Raw genomic sequence first — 26482 nt, forward strand, 5'->3', positions numbered from 1 at the left:
CAGGCGTAGCCCAAATGCTGTTTGGCGACCGCGTGCTCCTCAGATGCCCGCATTTTGGAAAGACGCGGAGGCGTCCATGTCCTACACGCACACGCACGTTCACACACACACACATACACACACACGACTTCATACACATACACTCACACACACCTACGTGCATACACACAGGTCTACGCACACACACAACTATGCACAAGTAACCGCCCAGGAGGAGAGGCAGACTTGGGGGGGGGGGGGGGCAGGAGCCGTTTCTAGAAAGAATAACTCCAATGAGTAGGGTCCTGTCTCAGTTCGTGATTGCGAAAAACATAATTTGAATTCAAAATTTCAGAATTCAAATTAATTTTCTTTTTTTTTTTGAACCCTTTGGGAGTCATGGTTGACGCCCTGTTGGGGGACCCAGTCCGCCCCAATAGGGTCCAGTTCATTGTAAAACGAAAAAATAGGACATAGCGAGAGCGAAAATCCATTCCTCCGAATTACAACAGATGGCCGAGATAAGATAAATCGTTACGCATAAATGTTTCGTTTGGCAACGGTCAGAAAATGACAAAAATTCCTCTGTGTCTGTGTGGAAGTTGTTGATATACCGCTTTTTTGTATGTATTTTTTTAATTCGTGATAAAATGTTTGTGGTTTTATTTGTGTCTGTGCGGACTTCATACACATTCAAGCTAGGAGAATGATGTTTCTGTACAGTTTAATTTTTCTTACGAATCTCCCGAACTGCCAAAATTCTTATGATGTAAGAATTATATATTCTATGAGGAATGTCAAATTTTCTTAAATGTTTCTTCAGTTTCTCACTCTAAGGAATGGCTTGTTGCGCTATTCGCTGCATTCTTTTAACTGTCTGCATCGTTCAAATGGTAAATATTTTCTATTTTAGTTTGAAAAAAAATTTTTTTTTAAATTGATTATGATGCACCTAAGTGTAAGATAGTTTTCATGCTCGAGCAATATGGGAATTATGGTTTAATGACTTGAATGTCTTCTACTTTATTATCCGCTAGTGCGAGGAAATATTGTAGAAGTTGTGCTTGAAATTAAATGATGTATATTTGTTTTGTCTCCTTAAGTAGTAGGTGTGCTATACGTAGGATTTCCGCTTGGTTAGAGCAGCAGAATGAAAGATGGATGACTGTCAAATGTGTTTGAGTCCTCTTTTTTGGATTCCGTAACGCATCCTTTTTAAAATTATTTGTAGTTATTTACATAAAAAGATTTCTCGTTGATGTCAAAAATTCTTAATCAGACCATTTTATATTATGCATCATGCCTTCATATTGAACTAATAAAGAGTTTATAGTCTAAGAACTATTTAAATTTGGCACCTATAGCTCCAAGGGGGATGATGCCATCGAATGTTCTTTCTTGTTAGTTGTATTGCTATAACAGAAGAATTAAATGCTATAATTTAGGTGAAATTTGGACTTGGTTTAGAGCATAAACTCAAGAAAGTTTCTTGAGAGCTTGTTGTCTTTTTGTTGCTGTTGCTGGTATAAATGGTATAGGTTAGTAAATTTTATACAGTTGCGGATTTTAACTGTGGTTTTTACCATCATGTCAAAAACCCTTTTTTGACATTATCAAAAACCTCAACTTCTTTCTAAAACCTGCTTAAAATTTATATTAACAATAAAATTAGCCTTATAAACATGGACATAGCCAGAGGGAAGGGCGAGTAGGAGCAACAACATTGATTTTGGTTATTTTAGGACTTCAGTTTCGAAAATTTCTGGGGAGAGCTGTTTGACTGGCTCCCCCCCCCCCTCCAACTCTGGTACTGATTGCTTCAATGTGCAAACTGTATTCTATTATTTATTATTTTTTTGTTTGTTAAATCAGCAAAATAATTGTAAAATTTTGTGATTGAATCCAGTCTTTCTTTTTTTTTTGGTTATTTTAAATTAGTCTTGAAATAAGCCATTTATGAAAACTTCATTTGTGTTTTAGGTAGCAACAATCCAGAGGCAGATCCTTGACTTCTTGGGGTATATGTGGACTCCTATAATTGTGAATTTTGTACAAATTATCGTTGTGATAATTGGAATTTTTGGAGCTTATCAATATAAGATCAAATACATAACTTGTGTAAGTGTTTTAAAGATAGTTTTTGTTTTTAATAATTTTTATCCTTATTTTCTTATTTTGTGACAGAGTATGAGCTCTTTATTATGCTGAAACATGATATCTCACTGTTGGTTTAAATTAGAATGATTTTTAAAAATTGAGAGAGATTCTTGAAAAAAATCTTATTATGACATACCTATCTTTTAAAAGTGAGCGATTCTCGTAATCTGACGTTATAGTGCCTAGAAAAAGAAGTGTGCCGACCGCCGCTGTTTCTTCTGTGATTCTTGAAGACAAACTTTTGGCAATCTTCTAGAGGACAGTGTGGTTAGGTAGCATGCTACTTATGACAGAGTTTCCATTAGTTAATGCAGGATATAGTTATAATTAAGTTATGTGTTGATGTTGTTTTTCCGCTTTTCATGAAAAATTTATGAAAGAGTTTTAAAATATTGTAATGAATATCAAAGTCGCTTATTAAGAGAAAAAGAAAAGCTACATCTTGTTTTATACCGGCGTGCAAATTAAGTGGTTACGGATCAGGCAAAGAAAACGTTTTGCATTTCAAAGTTCATGAAGATGAGGAGAAACTTAGGAAATGGAACTCTTTGATTTCTTCTGAAAATTTCAATGGTTCTCCCCCCCCCCCCCAGCACCCCTGCACAACTAAGGGTAAATTGCTCGTTTCACTGAGTTATCGAGCTGACCGAAACTTTTCTTATTTCAGATCAAAATATGCAGATTTAGCTTTGGTGTGCCTTCACCCCAAGAACAGAAGAGCACCTCCCTCCCCCCAAATTTTACTAAGCTCCACCACACCCAAAAATATTCCCCAATGACACTTAAACAGTTTTTAAAACACCTCTAAAAGTTTTGATTGTTATCTGCACCCCTCCCCCCCTCCACCTTGGCATCCCTGTTTTAGCTTTAGCTGCAGTTATTAAAATTAATTACCGGAACATTTACTTTACGAGTTGGGTGATAGATTTTGAAAATTGCACCTGGTTTTGCTATGGATGCTCCTTCCCCCAGAGTGAATGCACAACCCATTCGCATCCCCAAATTTTAAGATGCACTCCACCCCTCCAAAATATTATCCCCCAAAAATGAGACTTTAATTTTTTTAAAGCACTCTTTGTAAAAATTTGAAATTTAAATGGTTGAAACAGAGCCATACCCCCTCCCCCCCCTGCCTTAGTAAAATAATTATAATTAAGTTGCTGAAATGTTTACTTATTGAGATTGCCGACTGATGTTCTACATCACAAGCAAATATGCTGATAGTTAGTTACTCTATGGATGTTTCTCAAGAGTGATAACTTGTAATAATCCCCCCCCCCCCCACCCACCCACCCGCCCATTTTACTCAATGTCCTCCCAGTAGTGCTTTTTCCCGGCAATGAGACTAAAACCATTTTGAAGCATCTTGTATAAAAGTTTCAATAGAGTAGTCGTTTCTACTATGAGCATCACCCCCCCCCCCCAGCTCTGGGTCAGCATCCTTGCTTTAGGTATAAAATATTAGGGAAAAAATACTGAAACATTTAATTAACAAAATGAATGCTGCCGTATGCAGTATCAGAGCCCGATCATTCTGATATTGGACATGGGGCATGTTTCTATTTCAGGACCCCTCTAGGGTCCGACTAAGATTTTTGAAGACACTGGGATATAAAATATTTTGATACTTGCGTATTAGCACACCCATGCTAAATTTAGTGGTACCTCATATCTCAAAATTTAAAAAAAAAAGAAGAGATATGATATGATAATTGTATTAGATGTGGTTAAACTTGGCTTGTTACAGTTTACCGTAAATACCAAAGTTATCTGTAATATGACTTTTAATAAAAAATACAGACTAAACTTGGATTGGTTTTGAGATTTGCAAAGAGATCTAATTTTTATGAATGAGAGATTTTTTCCTTGTCTTGGCATTTACGAAAATATCAATGATAGCGTTATACTCTAGATTCTGAGTGAAATCATTATTTATTTTAATTAGCATGATAAATTAAGGAGATTTTGGGGGCCCCCTGAAATCTAAGAGGAGGGGACTGTGCCCTGCATGCCCCTGCGGTAATCAAGCTCTGGGTAGTATTAACATTTCAATTCCTTTTTTTTTTTCAATACTTTAAAGCTGAGCATTTTTGATCATTTTCCATTAAATGTGTTTGTGTGCAGTGAGGAGATAAAACCTTTGTTGTTAATAAATGATTTTCTCATTCAGTATGCCGTATGGAACTCACTGTGGCTCGGCTGGAACATTTTTGTGATCTGCGTCTACATGGAAACAGGGCTCCTCACCAGAGTAAGTTTAGTTCACTCACATATATAAATTGTATCATTATTTTTGTACCAGATCCAACATTTATATTTCCTACTTACTTATTGATTTATTTGTTTAGTGGCTTGCACACTCTCAGTGTCCATTTTTACACCCATGAGTATGCCCATTATGTTTTTACACTTAGCAAAGTAGATAAGTATGTTCATTAGCTCTGACGGCTATGATGTGGCTATTTATTGCATATTCTTTGTTTGTAATGCTTTCCCCATGCTTATTTCTTTCTTGTTTTCATTATTTTATTAACAAAGGGAGCTATTGTCTAGTATTTTATTGTAACAAATAAAAAGTGTTGTATTTCTTGATTCTTGTGATTTTGTTTGTTGAACATAGTTTTATTCAGCCTAAGGCCCTTTGTTGGTGGAACTGACTCATCTGATGTTTTTGGTTCTAAAAGTGTAATCATGATACTATTAATATAGTTAAAAAAATATCGGTTTGAAGAAAACTTGTGTGCAAGCTTTAGGTTGATGTAGGAATATGTTATGTTGTAAAAGAAAAAAATTTTCTTCACTCAAATTTCAAACAGCGGTTTTTACAAAAAAAAAACCTTCCGGATAAACTGTTATTTAACAAGTTGCTAGGTTTACTCAAAATGGTGTTTTATTCGGCTGCTATCAGTTGTTTTCAGCTACCAGGGGCTGTAATAGAGCATTTTTAAATTACTCGAAACAATGTTTGATCTAAAGCTTGAAACCAAAATGTTGGATAGGTCAGCCTGTCCTTTGAAAAAGGATTATGATTAAGCCATTAGTCATTGTTTTATGACCAGTCTTTTAGCCATGTCTCAAGTAAATGTAATGATGAAATTAAATGTATGATTTTCAATTCTTTATGCAATTTTATTTCGACTAAAATTTGCTGGCAATGATGGAATGATTTTGCAGGACACTGAAGTGTTGAACCTGGGCACAGGTAGCCGCAGCTGGTGGCTGGCCAATGGAGTGGGCTGTGACCCAGTTTACAACACTACGCATGACGACCCCCTCTTCTTCCCCACCCCTTCTTCGGTCGAAGGATGCCTTCTCGAGTATTTCTATGTCGAGGCCATCCAAGCATTTCTCCAGTGCCTGCTGGCAGTGAGTATTGATTTTTTCCCTTTTATTTGAACAATCAACAAGCGTAGTGTTTGATTGAGGATGATATCAGAGCCACTTTTGTTGAAGTTTAGGACAATTAAATTTATATGTTCAAAATATTTAAAAATTGAGTTAATATTACAAAAAAAACTAAGGATAATTTGAATGTTAGTTATAGAGGTGTAGACTGGTATTTTTCTTTGGTAGCCAGTGGCTACCAAAGCTAAGGTCTACTAACACCAAAAACTTTGGTAGCCAAACACACACACGTATCTCTCTATTTTTATACATGTAAGTTAAAACTCTTTACCTTACCCAATAAAAATCAGTATCAGTCATTATTTTCTTTTTCTCATTAAATAGTATGATTTGAATTGAAATATAATGTTGCTAGTATCAATGCTAATTAAAATTTCAGTTTACAGATCCATTCAGTATAAAACATGATATATTAGTGCAGTATACAGGTGTAAAACTACTTAGTAATCTTTTGGAAAATATTCTGCAGTAATTAGTCACAGCTTGTATGTAATAATATATGCATGACAAACACCATTGTCACATTGGAAGTGGAGAAATAATTGTACTTTAGAAATATTTTTGAAGAAGAAATTGGCACTCGAACTTGTAATGCATATTTTCAGTCAAAAAATGAGTCAAAGTGTTAAAACCTGTGTGATACATTAACAGAATTAGTTTTATGTTCTTCAAAAAGAGTAAATGATTGAAAGTTCTAATAGCGGGGACATTTCACTTGTGTTTTGTTAAATACAAACAAAATAAGCTATTTTCTTCGATAGTTACTTTTGAATATTTTTAAAGCATATATTTATTAGATTTTACACAACATTAATACATCCTACAGCGACTGGCTGTAACGGATATCTGCCAGTATAAGATTATAGCCTTACTGAAATCCTTGTTTGCTATTTTTTGGCCATTAAATTTGATTCTCAGCATTGCTTTATGAGTGTGTCGCTTTAAAGACATGCTCTTCATGCCTATGATATCTTTCCTGGAACTCCACTCTCTTCACTTCAGTATTACTTGAGGTAATGCGAAGCATTATATCCAATAATTTTTGCATTATTTTGAGGTAACCTAGTTGGGCACTGCACAGCATTTTTCATTACTGACATTGCAACATGCTACAAAATATCCTTTGTTTCCAAGGTTTGAGATGTTTTTGCAATAGTGTCTAAAAAATCTGCAAAAGCAAAAAAATATTAAAATATTTACAAGATGCAAAAGGATTGAAGTTTCTATCATGAGATGCAATTTTTCGCACGAAATACGATTTCAACAAGCGATAACGAAAACTTGGGAGAAGTTTTATTTATTTATTTATTTATTTATTTATTTTGGTCACCCAGTGGCGATTGACACTGAAATTTTTGGTCGCCATTGAAAATTTTTGGTCCCCATTTGGAGAGTGACGACCACTAATCTGCACCTCTAGTTAGTTACTCAAAATCTTCAAATGAAGCAGTATATCATGTGCATTGAGTGTTTATTTATTTACTAAAGGTTGCAAAATTATAGCTTACAACCCCGGATGAATTAATCAACTATAAGTATTAGAAATTTGAAAGCAGAAAAACGAATGTTTCAAACAAATAAGATAATTCGGTTTTAAAACCTGCTACAATCCTCACTGCAAAAACATTAATTTTTTTCCGAAATAAATTTGAAATTATATTTATTTGTTTTTTAATTCATGTTTAACTCTCACTTTATGCGTCACTTAGCATCATTTGCTGCTCTTACAATTATTTTCTTTAAACAATATTATAAAAGATCATACTGACAAAAAATTCCTATGGCTTCAAAAAGAAGCAAATGTAGAGACTCTTCCTAGCAAAATGAACTTACATAATTTCTATCCTATGCAAGGCCAGCCATGCAGGGGTGGAGCCACTCACCATTCTCTCCCCCATCCCCTTTTAAGACAAAAATATTTTCAATTTCAACCGAGTATGAGCTTAAAATTCATCACATGTGGCAGGGGTGCCCACCTGGTGGTGGGGTCCTGGTGCAGACTGTGACATTGAAATTTTTAGGAGTTTTTTTTTTCACTTTGGGGTGGGGGGTGTCTTCTATATTTAGGGTGGGCACCCCTGCATATGGATGCTACTTTGATCTTTTATGTCCACTCCCCCACAAAACAATCAATGTTCGACTTTGTGTTGAGAAATTAATGAGCATGAAAACTTCTGGGTTAAAGATTCTGTTCTGGTGAGAGAGGAAGATTCAGTACTTCTGAATAGTACTCATAGTTTGTTTATAGGCAAGCATTGTTAAGTTTAAATTATGAGTCAATAAAAGTATTATGCAATGAATAAAAAGTTTAAAATTATGTAGAAAGTAAAATGTTCAAAAAATGATTTAAAAGAAAAAGGTGCACTAGATGCCTACAAGCGACCTAGAGGTGCAGTGCATTGTAGTTAAGCTACTGGACATTAACACTGTTAATAGATAAGTGAATTATAGAATAGAACTTATCAAATCTTAGTTTTCTAAGCATGGGGGGAGGGGGAGTCAAAGTTGCTTAATTTTAATTATTTTTATTGCTTTTGTTCAGTACTGCTCTAAATTCCTGCTTTCTTTAAATTTTTTGTTCTATTTCCATCCAGGTCATTGGAGTTATCTCTGCTTGCGGGACCATTTATGTAATCACCAGAGATGATGACTCCTGTAAGTACTTTCATATGTCCTAAGAGTTAAGTGAAATAAGTAAAAAAAAATGTTTTTATAAACATTATGTAATCTGAAAAGTATAAAAGCTTCTTGCAAATTTTTAAAATCAATAAGAAACCATGTAGTCACTGATTTATTTTCTTATTTTCCTATATCTCTTATTATGAGTCAATTATGATTGTAATTTAGTTTATTGAGAATTTTTCTTCTCTTAGGGAAAAATTCACGGTTTCTTAAATTGCCTGACCCAGTTTTCCCTGTTTTAACCTTCGTGAACACAATTGTATAAGTTATATTTATTCTTACATTTAATTCTTCCAAAATAACAATTTTTGAACTGATAACAGGATTTTTTCCCCTTTATATTTTTCATTTTTAATATAATTAATTGATTTACCCAAAGCGAGTATTATAAACAGTGATAAAAACTTGCATTAGATTTATTTCTATATATTTCAGAGTTCTAGGTATTTTTTCTAAGTATTTCAGAAGCTAAAATCCTTTAACTCTAATAACAGTATTTTTCATAAAAAGATGTAAATCTCTTTAATAAAATCTAACTACCAGCCCATTTCAAAGCATTGTTTTTTTTTCCCTGATGTATGTAAACAAAACCTATGTGGTGATAAAATTCCAATATACATTTTTAAGTTTTTTAAAGAGGTACTGAAATTTTTCAACTGAGTGATAAACTGGATTACTTAGGAGTTGTTTAACTCTCTTTTGTTATACCTTAGCTCATATTTTAGCACAAAATGTGAAATAGTTGTTTTCTATTATTTATTTCATCATTAATATCAAATTTTGCTTAAAGCAATAAAACAGAATCAAAATTATCTTGTGGTTTATTGCTCCATTTTAACATGTTATTTGCATTTTGCTTGCAAGAACAATGCTGTGTTCAACTGCTTACTCTTAAATGATGTTTTTGAATTTGGTATTTGCTAACCTTTTTGAAGAAAGGCACTATTTGAATAAGCAAGAATCTTTAATTTTAAAGATTTATTTTGTGATGCATTGCAGCGTGTAACTTTAAAGCATGCAATAAGAAGTAAATGAATGTGTTCCATTTATTCATGCATGCATCTAATTTTGTTATGAAATTGCACCTTTTGAATGACTGCTGAGCTGTAGGGATTTGTCGTTTGTGAAAAACAGATCTAAAATTGTGATTCCTTAAAATTGGACTTACCAGACATCCCAGTTTGAATAGGATATCCCGGTTTTCAGGCAAAATCCAGGCGTCCCGGCCGGCACACGTCCCGGCAAAAGATAAATTTCATTATCGATGACCAAAAAGTCTAAAAATAACTACTGCGGAGGATTGTTTTAAATAATTACTTTGTCATTTGAAACATTGACTTGCAAAATTAATATTAGATCACCCTTGTGAGGATTTTTACAACAAGATCTAAATCAAAAAAGACTTTCTAAAAAATTTCCTACCAAATAAAAACAACATGCAACAAGTTTTTATTCTTCATTTAATTTAAAGTGTCTCTTCTTACTTAAGTAACTAATAAATATTAAAATGTTTCAATCTATCTGCTTGGGTCATTTATTACAGGGGTAGTAGTTGTTCTAAAAATCCTAAAATTTCAAATTTTGTGCTAAAGTTCCTAAAATTTTAGATATTTTATTCCATACTTGCCCAGAAAAAGAAAATACAACCTAAAAATGAAAATTTTTATGATGATATGCCAAGATTTTAGAATAAAATGAACTTGCTAAACCATAAGAAAATTTCCCTAAAAAAGAAAAAAACCCTATGTTGCTGCTGCTGCTGCCTTTTTTCGGGAGAGAAGGAAGGAGATGCATTTAACCATAACATATGCTCAATATAAAGCTGTTTGTTTTATCTATACTTTATAACTCATCATACGTCATTCCTCATCTGCAAAAAAGGATATAAAAATCAAATAATAAAGAAAATAAAACAGTTGTACATTATTACCCCAAACTAGTAATTTATAGCATTGAGAATGAACTACCTTCTAAAACTTGCTAAAAACCAGCCCAGGATGATTTTCCGCTTGAATTCTCGCTATGGGGGGGGGGGGGGCGGGTACTCGGTGCCCGGGTGTAACATTTCAAAAAAATTGCAAGCTACTTAAAATGAACAGTGCAGTAAGATCTCCTAAAAAATGAATAGCCATTCTTTAAAACCTGAAAGGTTTGGAATTAAGAACATTGTACTGATGGGCTCGTAGTATTCTTGGCACGCTCTGTTCGACCATTCACTTAAAAGGTGAACAATTTAGAAAATTGCACTGGAAATAACATTTGTTTCAAATTGTTTGTTCATTTTAATCTTTAAACTCTTAACCAAGTAAACATATTGTTAGTTGTTCCTATCTTCTATTTTATAATCAAGCATTAGGAATCACTTGACCCTCAGCTTTTCATCGCCTTCTACTTCATGCCACTAAGTAGACGAATTAAGTTTTATTATTTTTACAGCCTACTGTCCAAGTTATTTAATTTATTTATTGTTTAATTAATTTATAATTGTTAATTATTTGTAATTAATAATGTTTAATGAACTTTCAAAATATTTAAATGGCTTTTTCAATGAATGAAGTCATTTAAATGAACAAGTTCAATGTATGGGTAAAAACAATAAACGGTTCCTTTAAAAATTACTACATTACCCATGCCTGCTGAGCTGATGTCCAGGAAAGTGAAAGAAAGGAAAAGATTGTCGCAGGGATATTTCTGGATTTCAAAGTTGTCTCGTCTAACCTCTGTCTCTCTTTCAGTTGATTTTATTGGTGGCTTTGACTCTATGTCTACGTATCACTCCCCCGCCAAGGCCTCGCAAATGTGTCTCCAACCTATGTAGGTAAATGTCGTTGCCAGTCTTTGCTCCTGTTTCTCGAAGAAGGGTGATTCAAAAATAGTCTCTATCCTCATATCAAGCTCGAGACCATATGGCATTTGAACCGAAAAGATTTCAATATTGAAAGTTAGATATTAAAACTGACGTCGCACCTCAAAGCACAAAGCTGCAAAAATATTGCATACATGTATTTCAGGGTTATGTTCTTTAAATTCCCCCTTCTTCAATTTCAAAAATGTTATAGGCTTCTGGCACCAAGCCACTGCCACTGAGAAAGTGAGAGTCTAGTACCACTGAAAATCAAAGTTTGAATTTGGCACGTCCATGTTGTTTGGGTACAGAGTAAATAAAAAACTTTTGTTTACAGCAGCTTTGCTGCAAATGAATGACAGTCAATAGTCATATTTCTTCTTTTCTCGAGCTGAAAATAACTCAAAGTGAAAGCAGCTTCAAATTGTGGCATTCTTTTCTGTTTTTTGAATGGTCTTAAGCTGTTTCGTGACTGTTGTTGAATATCTGTTGTTTGAAACTTTTCCTGCTCTAAAATTTGTTCCTAGTAATCCTAAAACTTGTATGATTTTTCCCCTTTGTTTCCTTCTTTCTTTCTTTTTTTTTTTTAAGTTTTGGTTTTTTCAGGTATCTTCAGTAAAAAAAAAGGGTAAGATTTAGTTTGAATTTCCTGTAAATTTGTTGATTCAGGGGGTTTCTATGATCACTTGGGTCATAGTTTTGACTTGCTTTCCTCGAAGAAAATACTATGGGTACAAAAGCTATAGTAGAGCCATTCCATTTCAGATCAGGCAGGGTCTGTCACATGACCATCACTGATTTTTTTTTTGAAAAAATTACAGTAGTTACAACTAAGGGACATATGAAATATCCCAAAAGGATTTTGCAAGAAAATTTTTTTTCTTCAGTTATAGCCTATTAAAATTCTGCACAAAATCCGCCATTTTGGAAAAAACCGGCAAAACACTCCATTTCAAATGGACATTATTTCAAAAGTATTTAACCTATTTGAATAATTCTTTTTTATAAAAATAAATAAGGACCCATATATCCTCCACACATTGTTTTTAAAAGTTTAGTTAGGTTTTTTGATAAAGAAAAAAATCATTTTTGTCGCGAAAAAACTGCATTTTTACCGATTTTATGATTTTTTTTCTCCATGAAAAAGTTTTTTTTTACTAAACGGAGATGGCAGTCTAAAGCCCTTATATGATAGTTTCATAACATATTTTATTATAATCCTTGGATGCATACAGCCTCGGAAATAAAATTTGAAATTTTAAAAATTTTCAAAAATTAGCGATTTTTGAAGTGATTTTACTCAAAAAACCCATTTTTTTTAAATCTAAAAATTGGCTCATTTGAACCCATATAATGCTTAACAAGTGGGTAGACACCGCATCCCGTATTTTTTCCCATAAAATGTTTTATGATTTTTTGAAAAAGACCTTATCGCCCATGGCATGCATGTAAAATAAAAATTTCTAATAATTTCAGTCACTGAAAATCTGATGAAATTAATGCCTAACAGCTACAATAATGGTGCACTTTATCAGCAACAAATAAAATTTTACTGACTTTTAATAATGTAGCAGTATCAAACCGCTTCTGATGACCCAGTCAATTCGTCTTTTTGTACTTCGTTATATGAATATATTTTTCTGCTGATCAGGGCCTAATTGTTATGGGAGCTGAGATCCCATACTTCCTTATTTGTTTCATTCAAATTTTTGTATTTTTGACCGAATTCAGGCCACTTAAGCATTAAAATAAGTTCTGAAGACTATAGGGATCCTGACCTTCTTTTGTTAGAAATTGGATCCCTGGCTATAATAGCTACCTTTGGTGATCTGTTTGGTTACCTCAACTTACAACCATGTTCAATTAATTATTTCTCTCATAAAACAGTGGGCTTTTTAAATTCTTAAACTATAAGTGAGTTTTGCGGTATGAATTTAGTATACATATTCTTATGTATAAAAGTAATCATACTAGGTAGGATCCAAAAATTATGTGACAACATTCGCCAATGTCAAACCAAAGCACGAAATTAAAATTAATCGTTTTAAATGCATTGTATTGTTCTTCCCTTTGATGGTTTCCCCTGTCGCGTAATTGAGTTGAAGAGAAAGAGAATTGAAAGAGAAAAAATATGATTCGTTGCTGCATATGAAAGTAACGGTGAATGCATAGCTTTGGAGACAAAATAAAGTAATATTTATAAAAAAAAATATATATAGATTTTTACTATTACTGATAAAGTACATCATTATCGTAGCTATTAGTCATTAATATAATCACCAAAGGCTCTTCTATCTAAAGGCTACACACAGAGTCTTACAAAAAGACGAATTGACTAGGTCATCAACTGCGGTTTGTTACTGATATATTATTAAAAGTTAGTAAGATTTTAGTTGTTCCTGATAAAGGGCACCTTTATTGTAGTTATTAGGCATTAATATAACCCGAATTTTAGTTACTGAAATTATTAGACATTTTTATTTTACATGCATGCCATGGGTGATAAGGTCACTTTCAAAAAATCATAAAACATTTTATGGGAAAAAATACGGGATGCGGTGTCTACCCACTTGTTAAGCATTATATGGGGTTCAAGTGAGCCAATTTTTAGATTTTTAAAAAATGGGTTTTTTGAGTAAAATCACTTCAAAAATCGCTAATTTTTGAAAATTTTCAAAATTTCAAATTTTATTTCCGAGGCTGTATGCATCCAAGGATTATAATAAAATATGTTATGAAACTATAATATAAGGGCTTTAGACTGCCATCTCCGTTTAGAAAAAAAAACTTTTTATTCATGGAGAAAAAAAAATCATAAAATCGGTAAAAATGCAGTTTTTTCGCGACAAAAATGATTTTTTTTCTTTATCAAAAAACCTAACTAAACTTTCAAAAACGATGTCTATAGGATATATGGGTCCTTATCTATTTTTAGAAAAAAGAATTATTCAAATAGGTTAAATACTTTTGAAATAATGTCCATTTGAAATGGAGTGTTTTGCCGTTTTTTTCCAAAATGGCGGATTTTGTGCAGAATTTTAATAGGCTGTAACTGAAGAAAAAAATTTTTTCTTGCAAAATCCTTTTGGGATATTTCATATGTCCCTTAGTTGTAACTACTGTATTTTTTTCAAAAAAATCGGCGATGGTCATATGACACTTTTCATACCTGCCTGCCTGATTTGAAATGGAATGACTCAGTAATCATTACTCGAGATGTTAAATTCATTAGAAAGATGTTCACATTTGCTGGAAAAGCAATTCTGTATCGCCCATGAAATTTCATATGGTGACCATTCCATAGTCCATGAAAAAACCTCTTCTCAATCGAATTGGAAATAATTGAAATAGTTTCGATGTTCCATGCTCCTCTTTGGAACATCATACTTGCATTGTGGTTCAATTTTCATAGAACTTTTTTTTTTTCTTTTTTTTTCATAATACTTTTAGCTGAACATGATCGGATTTTTTTTTTGCATTCATTTCTTGCATGTGTTTGCACATACTCTCACCTTTATATTTTATGACTGAAATTCACTTAATCTACCATTCACTGTAATTATTGCCCCATAAAATCATCATTTCAACTGATTGACATTTTCTAATCAGATAGAGTTGTTCCATGAAGAGGGTTAAACACATAAATAATTTGGGAGAATAAGACCCTTTTTGATAAAGATTTTTTTTTTTTGATTGCTTTCATGTTTGTTAATAGTAGTGCAGTTACAAAAAGAGAAAAAAAAAAGTACAGTCAATTAGCCATAACTCGAAGTCCGATAACTACAATATTACTATAACTCTAAGTTTTTATTAAGTCCCAACCCCTTTTGTCTTTAATTCCATGCTAATTATTCTCAATATCTCAAAGTTAACTTCCTTTAACTCTAAGTTTTTTCCAAGATGACTCGAAATTCATTTCCAAAGAACGGGAAAAGAAGTGACTATGAGAGAAAAATTAATTCACTTTCACTTGCAATTCCTGCACAATAGGCCCCTAAAGCAAGAAGCGCACTTGTTGAGCCAACGTGCGATAAAGGAGTTACACGTGTGAAAATGAGTTAGCTAGTTTTCTTTTGTTGTACTGTACTCAGGGCCGGATTTGGAGGTGTGGAGGCCCCTAATCAGGGTTCGAAAAGATCATCATAATTTCGAAAATATCCGATACTTTGATATATATCTGTATATTTTGATATATATGTATATATCCGATATTTTCGACCCGTGAAAGTTAGGATATTTTGTAAAAATTTTAATGTGGGGGCCCCTTTGTTGTGGAGGCCCCGGGGCAGTAGCCCCGCCTGCCCTCCCCTAAATCCGGCCCTGACTGTGCATGTTTCTGGACTATGAATTTGCATTTAAGCTGTCAAGTTGTCAAGTCAACTGATTGTACCTTTATTCAAAGGCTGACCTAAGTTAAGATGTGTTCCCCTTCATTCTTTAGTTTGATTATTTGCTAATAAGTTCATGAGAGACAGAGCGAGTTTTTTTTTAATATTGAAGGGGGATGTCTAAGCAAGTACTCTGTCAATGATATTAAAAGAAAAATAGAAAATTGTAAAGAAGTAGAGGCCATGAATCCAAGTTTGAAATGAATGAAAATATGCACCTTTCCTGAAGTAGAATCGGCTCTATTCAAGTGGTTCCAGCGGTATCAAAATCAAAACCCTGCTTTTGATTTTTTTTCTCTCAATATTTTTGATTAAACTGTGCATATTGTGCTTAAAAACTTTTAAATTCTGTAATTTTGTCTGTTATATATACCTATTCATTAAAATATTCGAAATTTTTAACATTAAAATGTCGATAACCAAAACTAGTGGTAAGTCGAACTTCCAATAACTCGGAAGTTTTTCCTTGGTCCCTTTAGATTGAGTTATAGCGAATTGACTGTAATCCTCATTTGAGAGATGTTTGAGAAATATTCTTTCTTTTCTTGCATTCAGGTTTTTTAGCAGAAATGCAGTAGAACTTTGTAGCATTTTCTTAGAGTAAAATATCTCATGGAAGAAGCAACTGCAAACAATGCATTTTTCCTATTCAAAGCGTGATCTGATTTAAATCTAACTGTTGATCCGAAAACTAAAAGCATATAATGGGTAGGATTTTTATTTAGCTGTAAAATAAATAAGTTATACCTGCTTTTAAATTTTATTATTGTATGACTTACCTTTATTTTTGTCAAATATAATCAGAAGCTCTTCATCTGCACTGATATAGATTACAGAAGTATCTAAGAAGGATATGCTGGGTGCATTAGGTGCTAAATGAAGCTTGCAAAAATTTTCTCAGATGACTAGTGACTAAGACATTCCTCAACTTTGATGTCCTAAAAAACTGAAACCTTTTTTAAAAACAAAAATATAAAAATATTGCATGAGTGTTTTCAGGTAATATAGAATCCCTTTTATAATGCAAACAATGTTTTGAACTTCTAACTTTCAGCAGCAGTCACAAAGCAGCTTTATGATGGAAACAAAACTTTTTCCCACCAAAAAATGTGTTTTTGTGCTCTACCTCAACGTAGAACACCAGAAGTATGTGTGGCAATTCATTTGAAAATAGGTGCTTGCGCCTTTTATTTACTAAGATTTCTTCATTTCAAGTTTCCACCCAACCTCGGCTTGCATCACTTCATTTCTTTGTCACCAGACCAGCAAGTTTTTGAGAAGAAATAAACTTGTACTGTTATCCGGCAATTGCATAAGACTAGACTTCAAAGTCCCCCTGGGTTTTAAAGAATTTGAAGTAGTGTAAAAGGTTTTATTCGTGTTGATTTTATTACTTGCTCAAAGTGTGGTTTAACGGGGAGAAACAAGCCAATACTTAAAAAATAACTGCTTGAGATGGTTTCAGAGAGTGACGGAGCACTTGGAAAAGGCTTCATATTTAACCAATCAACTAACTTAATTCTATTTCTCAAGAGCGGATATCTGAAGCAAACAAAGTTATGTCATGCTTGGCAATATGTTTGTCTGCTTACTTCTGGAAGGATTGGAAACAGCACCATTTTGTACAAAAATGTTTGAAGGAATAAGTTAACTTGCCATTTCAGATTTAGTTTTAGGACCTCATGAGTCAGCTTTGAACTTATTTATTGTAAGAGATTTATGATTATCCTTCTTCCTCACTCCATCACTTACTCATCCCTTGCATTCTTTTCTAATCACTTATTGTAATTCATGCTCTTAGCTCCATCACCTTATTAATTCTGAACTCTTGTCGTTTTTACACTCAACTAATTGCTATGCATTTTTATAGCCAAATTGTGGTGTGCTTCAAGCAATGGCAGATAAATTTGGTTTTCATTGACTTTATATAAAATTCTGAGAATATTTTTAAAATTTAATCCAATATGTATTTTTTCTTAACCTTTTTCTGAATCATCCAAGCTTTAAAATTGTGTTGGACCGTGACCATTTCAAAATGAAAGGTCGAAACTATTTTTCAATCACCCTTTATTCTAACATTTAACTTTTCTGCACTGTTTCATGTTTATGTACTAAGAATTAATGTGCATGTCTCATATTCCTGCATGTAACTGTCCATTTTGTAAGTGATGTTACTAATTGCGGCAAGGTGAATGTTATATAACATTGCAAAAATTTGTTTCCTTGTCAAAATTTCAGTAATTGTGAAATGCTGACACTTTGTGCAAAGATCCAAGATCGTTCCAAAGACAGCTGATTTAAAAAAAAAAAAAAATCACTTCTTATAGAGGTTGTCCCAACAAGTAGGACATATTGGGAAATGTTAATGTAACTTAAACACTATACATAGGCACCCGTATGTGTAAAGTTAGAGAAGGACGCCTAGAAAATTTATGTGTTTCAAGACTTTTTAATTAAAAAAAAAATCCTTTTACTTACTTTCTTTTATTTCCAACATAATAAAAGAAAGTGTGATTCATGCATATTAAGTAAAGAAGGCTTTAATAAGTTCATTAATGGCTTAATTTGAAATGTTTTGAATGAATTTTATGGTCAAACTTTATGAAAAAATTTAGTACCAATGTCTGAGGGATCTTGAGTCTGGCCTTCCCCTATGGGTGCCCATGGCTGTATATTTACGAAGTTTCAAATATTTTTACTTCATTTTTTGCTTATTGTCAAACGTTCTGATTTACAGTTTGACCAAATTATATGACTCATTGCACATTAACATTTTTATGTGCTTCAATGTCGGTCTCTCTCGGGTTACATCTTTTCAAATCTTGGATACTGTTTTGAAGAAAATGGAAACTCTTTTATTGATTGGATCATATTAGAATTTTGTAGTGGAATGACTTTGTCTGCATTTTGAAACAACTGTCTCTTTTTAAACCGTTTTTTTTTTTTTTTTTTTAAATATTTTTTAATTTACAAAAAAGAAAAATTATTAACTTAAAATGTAAAAAATTGAAGTACACATTCCAAATAATCATATTCTTTAAAAAGCAAAGAAAACATTGTCAATACTGTAAAAATAATAATACTAAGTAAATAAAATTGATATGAAATAAATTGGGCCTCTGTTTTAAAATTATCTAAAAATAAATAAGAAAAGCACTATTGATAAATGCAATGATACAGGGATGTGCCACTGCACCAAACTGCTCCAAAAGATCGCCAAATGGACTTTTCTGCCCCAAAATCGGACAAACTTGCGCTAAAAGTGGGATTTTACATTTAATGTTGCAGTTTCTTCAGCATATCTGGTAGTTTTTGCAGATTATCATCAAGTTTTTTTCCTTTGGAGCTTGTTTTTGTGATTTTTTGACTTAGTCCCGATTTTTTTGCACATTTTAAAAATTCGATTGCATCTACTTTTAAAAAACTCGATAGTTTTAATCTATTATGTAATTCTGTTCCTTTTACTTCAAAAATTTTGTATTGACCACTATTTTCAACCATTCTTATCTTTTGTTTTCAGAAAAAGAGGACTTGTAAGTTCGTCTTCTTGCCACGCCCACTCGAAAATGTCAATCCAGTTGCATCCAAATTCGTTTAAGCGAATGCCATCTGTAAAAATTAATAGTGTTTACCAGTTTTTAATCTTGGGTTTTTTTAAATTTAAGACACTTAAGATAGCAAAAATCGAGTAATTCTAATGCTCTGGTAATGAATATGCAGACATTTCAAGTTTCTCAGATTCAGGCATATTTTCCATATATTTAGCCTGTCTCTTTTTTTTCTTTTCCTTCTCAGTTTTCATGTTTTTTCGCATGCATTTCAAAAATCCTTTTCTTATGACATCATTTCTCAAAATCATTTTTTTTTTTGTGTAATTTCATTATTAATTTTGTGATTAAATATCAAACAGTTAAAAATGAAAGGTTTTAATGTTGTCTTCACTTGATCATCAGATTTGTTAATCAAGTAGTTCAGTATGTGTATATGCCTATATATTAAGGTCAAATATAAGTAAATAACTTACACGTACCAAAGATTAATTAATAGTTCTTTAAAAACTAACTTGTAACTTGTTGAGGTAAAGTTTTCAAATTTAATCATTCTTTATTGATGTTTTCTTTAGCCTTTTGGAATATGTTTATGACTTTTATGAAAAAATAATTATGTATCTTATGTTTTTACATGTATATATGAATTACATGAAAGCAAACAAATTTTAAAAATAAGTATCAAAGCACTATAACTTAAATGTGCACTAAAGCAGTGAATTATTAAGCAAAGTAAATGTTTTGAATTAAATTTAAATCAGAAGAAGTCTAAGAAAAGTAGAGCAAGGACAGAGTTGTCTTTTGTGGGGAAAAAATAAATAAATGTAATTAAGGGAGCTTCAATTAGTAGTTGGAATTATGGTGCTTTTGCATCCTTTTTCTCCTTTTTTATTGTTTTATCACTTTACACATGTTTGTTTGAAATATACATAGTTGCTCCAAATTGATGCAAAATTTAAATTTTTGCTGCTGCAAGCTGCTCCAAAATTTGCAATTTTACTACTCCAGGCTGCTCCAAATTCACCATTTTGCTGCTCCAAACTCCCCAATTTTTCTGTTCCAAAGATTGCTCCAGAAGCGAGTTTCGGTTGGCACATCCCTGAATGATATTTTAGAAGCCATAAAGTTTCATTTGTTTGAAAGTTTTGTTGCAACCATAACTCAAATAATTTTTGTTAAAGCAAAGAAGTATGAGTTTAGTTTGAAACGAGTTCAATATTGGTCAATACTGTAGGTACGAAATGCATAACTCCCTCATTACTTGCCCAGGAATATTTGACTCCCTGGAATGAAATTTTTCAATTACACCCTTGCATGTGGGTGATCAGTTCCTTCTGAAGTTCTTGCAATGTTCGCATTTTGTTAACAAACTTCCAATTCCAAATAACCCCAGTAAAAGTACTCACAAAAGGGGTGCTTAGCTGTATAGTTTTGGTGGCCATTGTGATGCAAAACAGGAAGAATGCTGGTGAAGATCAATAGATTCCTGAATTGACACATTGACCTATCATAGTGGTGTTAAGAGGACCAGAAAGTAAAAATTATTTTCTTTACATTAAGTTCAAATGAATGAATCTTTAACAAGATTTATTTTTAATTTGATGTTATTTTAAAAAGGCAATAACTTTCACCTAACCAATTGCCTTGAAATACTGATGCTTCAAAATTTTGTCCCTTGTGGGGGGGTATGCAACTATGTGAAATTATTATTTGCGAAAAAACTGGTAACAAACTAATGTTTACTATGTCACTGATAGTAATTTTTCTCCATAACTGCTATTTAGCAATCGATCTCAAATCACTTCCCTACAAATATTTGTCTATTCCAGTGGTTCCTAGCCTTTTTTCTGGCCCATAACTTTTTGAGTACTTTTAATCATTGATACTTCTAATTTCAATATCCTTATTTATACCTATAACTACACTTGTCAGACGTCCCAGTTTTCAGAAAAAATCCCAGTGTCCTGGTAGAAGATAAATTTGACTATGAATGACCAAAAATCTCTTAAAAATAACTACATAATGAAGGATTATTTAGGATTATTACTTTGTCATTTGTAACATTGACATGTAAAGTGACTATCGGTTTAGCTTGTTAAGATTTTTACAACATTAAAACGAGAAAACACTTCCTAAAAAGAATTCCTTGAAAGGGAAAAGTACGTGTATATATTGTTCAAATTTTTATTTCTCATTCAAAGCATTTCTTCTTGCCTAAGTAACTTATAAAAATTAACGCACAAGAAAGTATTAGCTACAAGAAGTCACACAGGAGTGAAACTTTTTGTGGACCAAAACGAAACTCAGGGTTAATTTTTTTTCCTGCATAAATCCCAGGTTTCCGGTAAAATCTTCTAAATTATTTGCCATAATTAGTTAACAGATCAGTTAGTAAAGATACAATTTAATACTGTAAATAACACAACACAAAATGTATTAATCTTTAATCTCCTACAATAGCTATTTAAAATGTTTATTTTTCTGGAATTGTAGTGACTGTCGTATCTCTTCTTCTCCTAATTCCTTTCAGGGTTTTGGGAACTTAATCAGTTTCACTCAGAGGTTAAGCTAAGTTCAAACGTTCTTTTGCAAAAAAGCTAAAATTGGGGAAAAGGCTTTAGCAAAATACATAAATATCAAAGGTTAATAAATACGTTTACATGTCTTTTTCTCCAACTCTATATGTTTCATCTCCAGTTGAAAGCGAAATTCAAAATTCAGCCATGACATCTTTAGAGAAATAAATACGCAGTAACTGACATTTATTTAAAATTTGAAGCAAAAAAATTTAGAATTGTACCCAGCATTAAGGGGACACAAGTCTAATTTGCTACCAATAATGCAATTATTGGGGGAAATACAGAGTGCGGAGAAAGTTCCCACAATTATTTAAAGCGTTTTTTGGCGTTAAAATCGTATGTTGGCGATTTATTTGGCATTTTTTTTATTTGCATTAAAAGTATTTGAGGTTTAATCATTTGTTCTATGTTAGTTCATTGAGTTAGTGAGCTATGAATCGTGAAAATGTGCGTGTTACTGTCGTTGAATTACACAAGAAGGGAATGAAAACAGCTGATGTTATTCGAACGACTGTATTCAAGAGTAAAACAGTTTATGACGCTGTGAAACGCTACAAGGAGACTGGAGGGACTGCCCACCGTCCATGGAGTGGTTGTCCAACCACTGCAAAATAACTGGAATGAGATAATGGTGGATGCAATCGCGAGCATCGTCGGCAATTTCAGACTGCAGCTCCGTAAATGTATTGAAGCCCAAGGAGCCAATTTTGAACAACTGTTATAATTTTTTTGTTTAATGTTATTATTATTGCTTCAATAAAGAGTTTTTATTGCTTTAACTTGTTGATTTGTTGAATTATGTGTTAGTTACAGCCTATTGAAATATCTAATAAAATTGTGCGAACTTTCTCCGCACTCTGTATAATGCCTCATTACAAAGTATTGTTGAACTTATTGGTAGTTGAAACATGTCGACTAAGATTTATAAAGAATTCAAGTTCTATTGATGTGCTTGCTTGCTCTCTTGGACTGTGTATCATTTTCTCTTTTTTGAGCACGAAAGAAAAAATAGATTGTTTCATTTCCGTAATTTGGATAGCGTTTTTGCATTTTGCGAAAAATGATCAGAAACCTTGTAAAGAAGAAACCTTGGTTTTACTCTTGTTCATGGTTGTTCAAATAGATGTTTATTCTCTGTAATTATGATTTATTGTTTCTCTGTTACTGAGCAATTCTTTAGTAACACAATTACAGATCAGAGTAAATTTATAAGTTTTTATTGGAATTGTTTTTTTTTTTTTTTAATTTATCATTTTATGCATGTGTAACAAGTTTATGCACAGTAAACAAAATTTGCATTTAAAATATTTCACAAATAATCCATATATTTTTTAGAAATTTTTTAATGCTTGGTAACAGAATTACAGAAAAAAGACTAAGTGATGTTAAGTCAAACTTAAATTACTGTGAATCTAAATCATGATTTCATTATATTTTTCTGTAGTTCAATTGACTACAGGTTTCATTATACAAAATATTTGTTGCTGAGAATATACTTACTAGTTAATATTTTTATATGAAATTTAAATGGAAGTAACAGAATTATATCAACTGTAACAGAATTACATCTTACTAAACTTAAACTTTTTAAATGTAATGCTATGTAATGATAAATAAATATGATTAATATGATGGTGATAATAACTATGATAATAACTATGTAATGATGTATAGTTTCCCTTGTTTTGCTTGAAGAAGCAGGCATATATTTAACTAAAACTCACTGGCCATTACAAATTAGCTGCTTAAGTTCATTTGAAGGCTCACAGAAAGGTTCAGAATTAAAGTTGTGACATGTATAATCACTTGAGAGACATATTTTTATTTCCAATAAATCTTTCCTCATAACTTTAGCATATAATGCTGATTACGCAAGTTAGGAATGTGTGGAATGTTTTCCCATAGTTTATTTTACTTTTGTAATATTTTTTTCTATTTCTTTCACAGTATAAGACTGTATTTTTTTCACATTTTGATTTAGCCACACGAATCTACAGCATTTTGTATTTGCTCTTCTTTGGACAATACTGCTGTTGACACAGTTCTTTTAACCACCCACCAATCCTTTCGACATTACCCTTACCATGGCTCCTGGCAAAAAATTCCCTTAAGGGTTTTTTTTTCTTTTTCAGATGGGTGAGAGCACAAAACAAGTATTTTTGTATAAATTGGCTTGATGCTCCATCGGAAAAAAATACTATCTCATCATATTGCTGTTTTTGTCTAGCTTCTAGTTCCTAAATTATCGTTTTTAAAAATGTTATTACAGCATATTTATCATGGGACATACATATACAGTCAATTTCAGTCGAAGTTCGATAACTCAAAGTTTTTATCAAGTCCGGACACCTTTGTCTTTAATTCCATGCTAATTATTCTCAATATCTCGTAGTTAATTTCCTTTAACTCAAAGTTTTTTCAAAGATGACTCGAAATTTATTCCCAAAGAACAAAAAAAAGAAGTGACTATGAGAAAAATTAATTCACCTTCACTTGCAATTCCTGTTCAATCGAGTTCTAAAGCAAGAGCAATGTGCAATGAAGGAGTTACAAGTGTGGAGAAGAGTTACCTTGTTTTCCTTTGTTGTACTGTACTGTTTACACTTTGACATGTTGCTGAGCTAAGAATTTGCTTTTAAGCTGTTAGGCTGTTAGGTTATCAAGTCAACTGATTGTACCTTTATTCAAAGGCTGACCTAAGTTAAGATGCATTCCCCTTCATTCTTTAGTTCGATCATTTGCTGATAAGTTCCTGAGAGGCAGAGTGAGTTTTCTTTACTATTAAAGATGTCTAAGCAAGTACTCTGTCAATGATATTGAAAGAAAAGAGAAACTTCTAAAGCGATAGAATCCAGGAATCCAAGTTTGAAACGAATGAAAATATGCACCATTCCTGAAGTAGAATCTGCTCTATTCAAGTGGTTCCAACAGTATCAAAATCAAAACCCTGCTTTTGATTTTTTTTCTCTCAATATTTTTGATTAAACTATTCTGCCCATCTAGGCAATACAATCTCTGAGCAAAAGCGAATCTTTAACCAGTATGTAATAAACGTAAAACTGCCCATCTAGGCAGTACAATCTCTGAGCAAAAGCGAATCTTTAACCGGTATGTAATAAATGTAATGGCTCTTTTTCTTAATAATCTGTCTTGTCAATATGTGCTTACTGTTTTCAAGTGTGTATGTATGCTTCTTTTCTTTGTACTAGCTTTAAAATAGGTTAATTATTAATTATCATACCCAGTACTATGTAATGCAGCATTCCACAACCTTTAGTGTTTATTGACCTAAAAATAGTGATAAACTTATAAAGTTACCCAAATGCATTAGAAAAAGAAAGAATGCAAGTGCAGGACAATTATTTTATCTTACGTAAATTTCTTTTTTTTTTCCAGCATAGTATTTTGTACCTGCACGTAATACTGATTCTCCTGCTCCTGGTTTCGACTCCAGATATCTTTTCAATTGATTTAGTTAAATGCAATCCTCAATATTCAATTGCATTAATGCATTGTAGTCATTTCTATATTTTTAATTACAGTCAGAGCTGAAAAGCCAGTTTTAGAAAGTTGTTACAATGAGAGTAGGAATTGGATTGCTTAGCTCTTAAATTTGGTATTCATTTTCTAATTCATACGAAATGTGGCCGAGCTCTATCTTAACCACCAATGAGATGAAAAGGTGAATATCTGGTTTATGGGCACATCTATTATTTTCAGGGATGTCAGCATTTGAAGATGAGTCAGCCTCTAAATTAAGCCGAGTTATATTGGAATGAATGAAATATGCTCATCAATTTTTTTCCCTTTTCCCCCTCATTCAGAAAGAGGCAGCTTAAATGGCTGTTTGCCAGTTACATAAAAACCATTGGGTAGAAATACTTTTGACTGCCAAACTGTTCTTGAAGCAGTTTGTCACAAGAAAGTTGAGCTGTAACAAACTTTGTTTTCTCTCAGGCTGTGTCTATAGTTGTGAAGACCATGCAGATCCTGATCACGGCATTACGATTCTGCATAGTCGAGGCTTTGCCCCCTTTATAGTTTCGGTAAATTTTAGTCCTGCTTGTAATTTCACATAATTGGTTGAGTCGGGAGTCATTTTTAGCCTACTTTCCCATTAGAGGAAAGAAGAAAAAAGCCTGAAAAAAGACTCATTGCATCTTTAAAGTATTATTGAAAGCAAAAAAAAAAGTCAAAATACATTAAATAATTTTAAATGACGAAAAATTAAAAATTGGAAAAGTAGGGTTCCAGAAGTCGATATTGGTATAAGGGAAATTAATCTTGTTTTGTTCTGGAGGAACTTCTTATTTGACTTCCCAAACCCAAAATTAGGTCATCATCCGCCAAACGTGACGGATTGTCGAATGCTAAAAAACACAATTATGAAATGGTTTGGTTTTATGATTGGCATATGCAACATTGCAGGGACCAGAAAAAACTTGTGATCACTAATAATGTCCACTTGGATTGTGTATTTTCAATAGACTTATCTGCTGCAAGCAGAGCTTGCATTAATATCATGATAACCCTGTTCACTGTCCATCGTCTCCTCCAGGTTCGACCAAGCGGGTTCATGACCTCCCCTACAGCATCGAGTTCCACAACAATGTTCCCGGGCCGGGCCCAGACCCCTCATCTGTGCAGAGGCCCATGACCCCCCGGAAAGTGAAGCAGCGTTCCACCCGTTCCAAGCGAGGTTCCAGGAGGCGCTACTACCAGAACCCGGTCACCAAGCTCATCAACAGTCAGAACAACGCCAACTACTACCCGGGCCAGGTGAACCCCACCTTCGAGCCCAACCCATCGGACGGGGGCTCCTCCGTGCCCAACTCCATCCTGTTCCTCGACGGTAGGCCCAGTCACATCTACATGAACGAAATGGACACCGTCATCTGA

The 26482-nt window shown here is 32.9% G+C and overlaps 1 protein-coding gene across 1 annotated transcript; it reads left to right on the forward strand.

Moving 5' to 3' along the window:
• Positions 1-818: 818 nt before the first annotated feature.
• Positions 819-26482, forward strand: LOC129224728 (sodium/potassium-transporting ATPase subunit beta-1-interacting protein-like). Its single transcript, XM_054859276.1, has 6 exons — positions 819-872; positions 1960-2097; positions 4307-4387; positions 5311-5502; positions 8136-8196; positions 26142-26482. The coding sequence occupies exons 1-6, from the start codon at positions 819-821 to the stop codon at positions 26480-26482; spliced, it is 867 nt and encodes a 288-aa protein (XP_054715251.1).

This window comes from Uloborus diversus, chromosome 6 (assembly GCF_026930045.1).
Source record: "Uloborus diversus isolate 005 chromosome 6, Udiv.v.3.1, whole genome shotgun sequence".
Taxonomy (NCBI): Eukaryota; Metazoa; Arthropoda; class Arachnida; order Araneae; family Uloboridae; genus Uloborus; species Uloborus diversus.

Bases quoted from the DNA above. Each gene is read 5' to 3' on its own strand.
- LOC129224728 (XM_054859276.1), top strand. From the start codon at position 819: ATGGCTTGTTGCGCTATTCGCTGCATTCTTTTAACTGTCTGCATCGTT. The intron at 873-1,959 runs GTAAATATTTTC...TTTGTGTTTTAG, and splicing joins CTGTCTGCATCGTTCAAATG to GTAGCAACAATCCAGAGGCA. The intron at 2,098-4,306 runs GTAAGTGTTTTA...TTTCTCATTCAG, and splicing joins AGATCAAATACATAACTTGT to TATGCCGTATGGAACTCACT.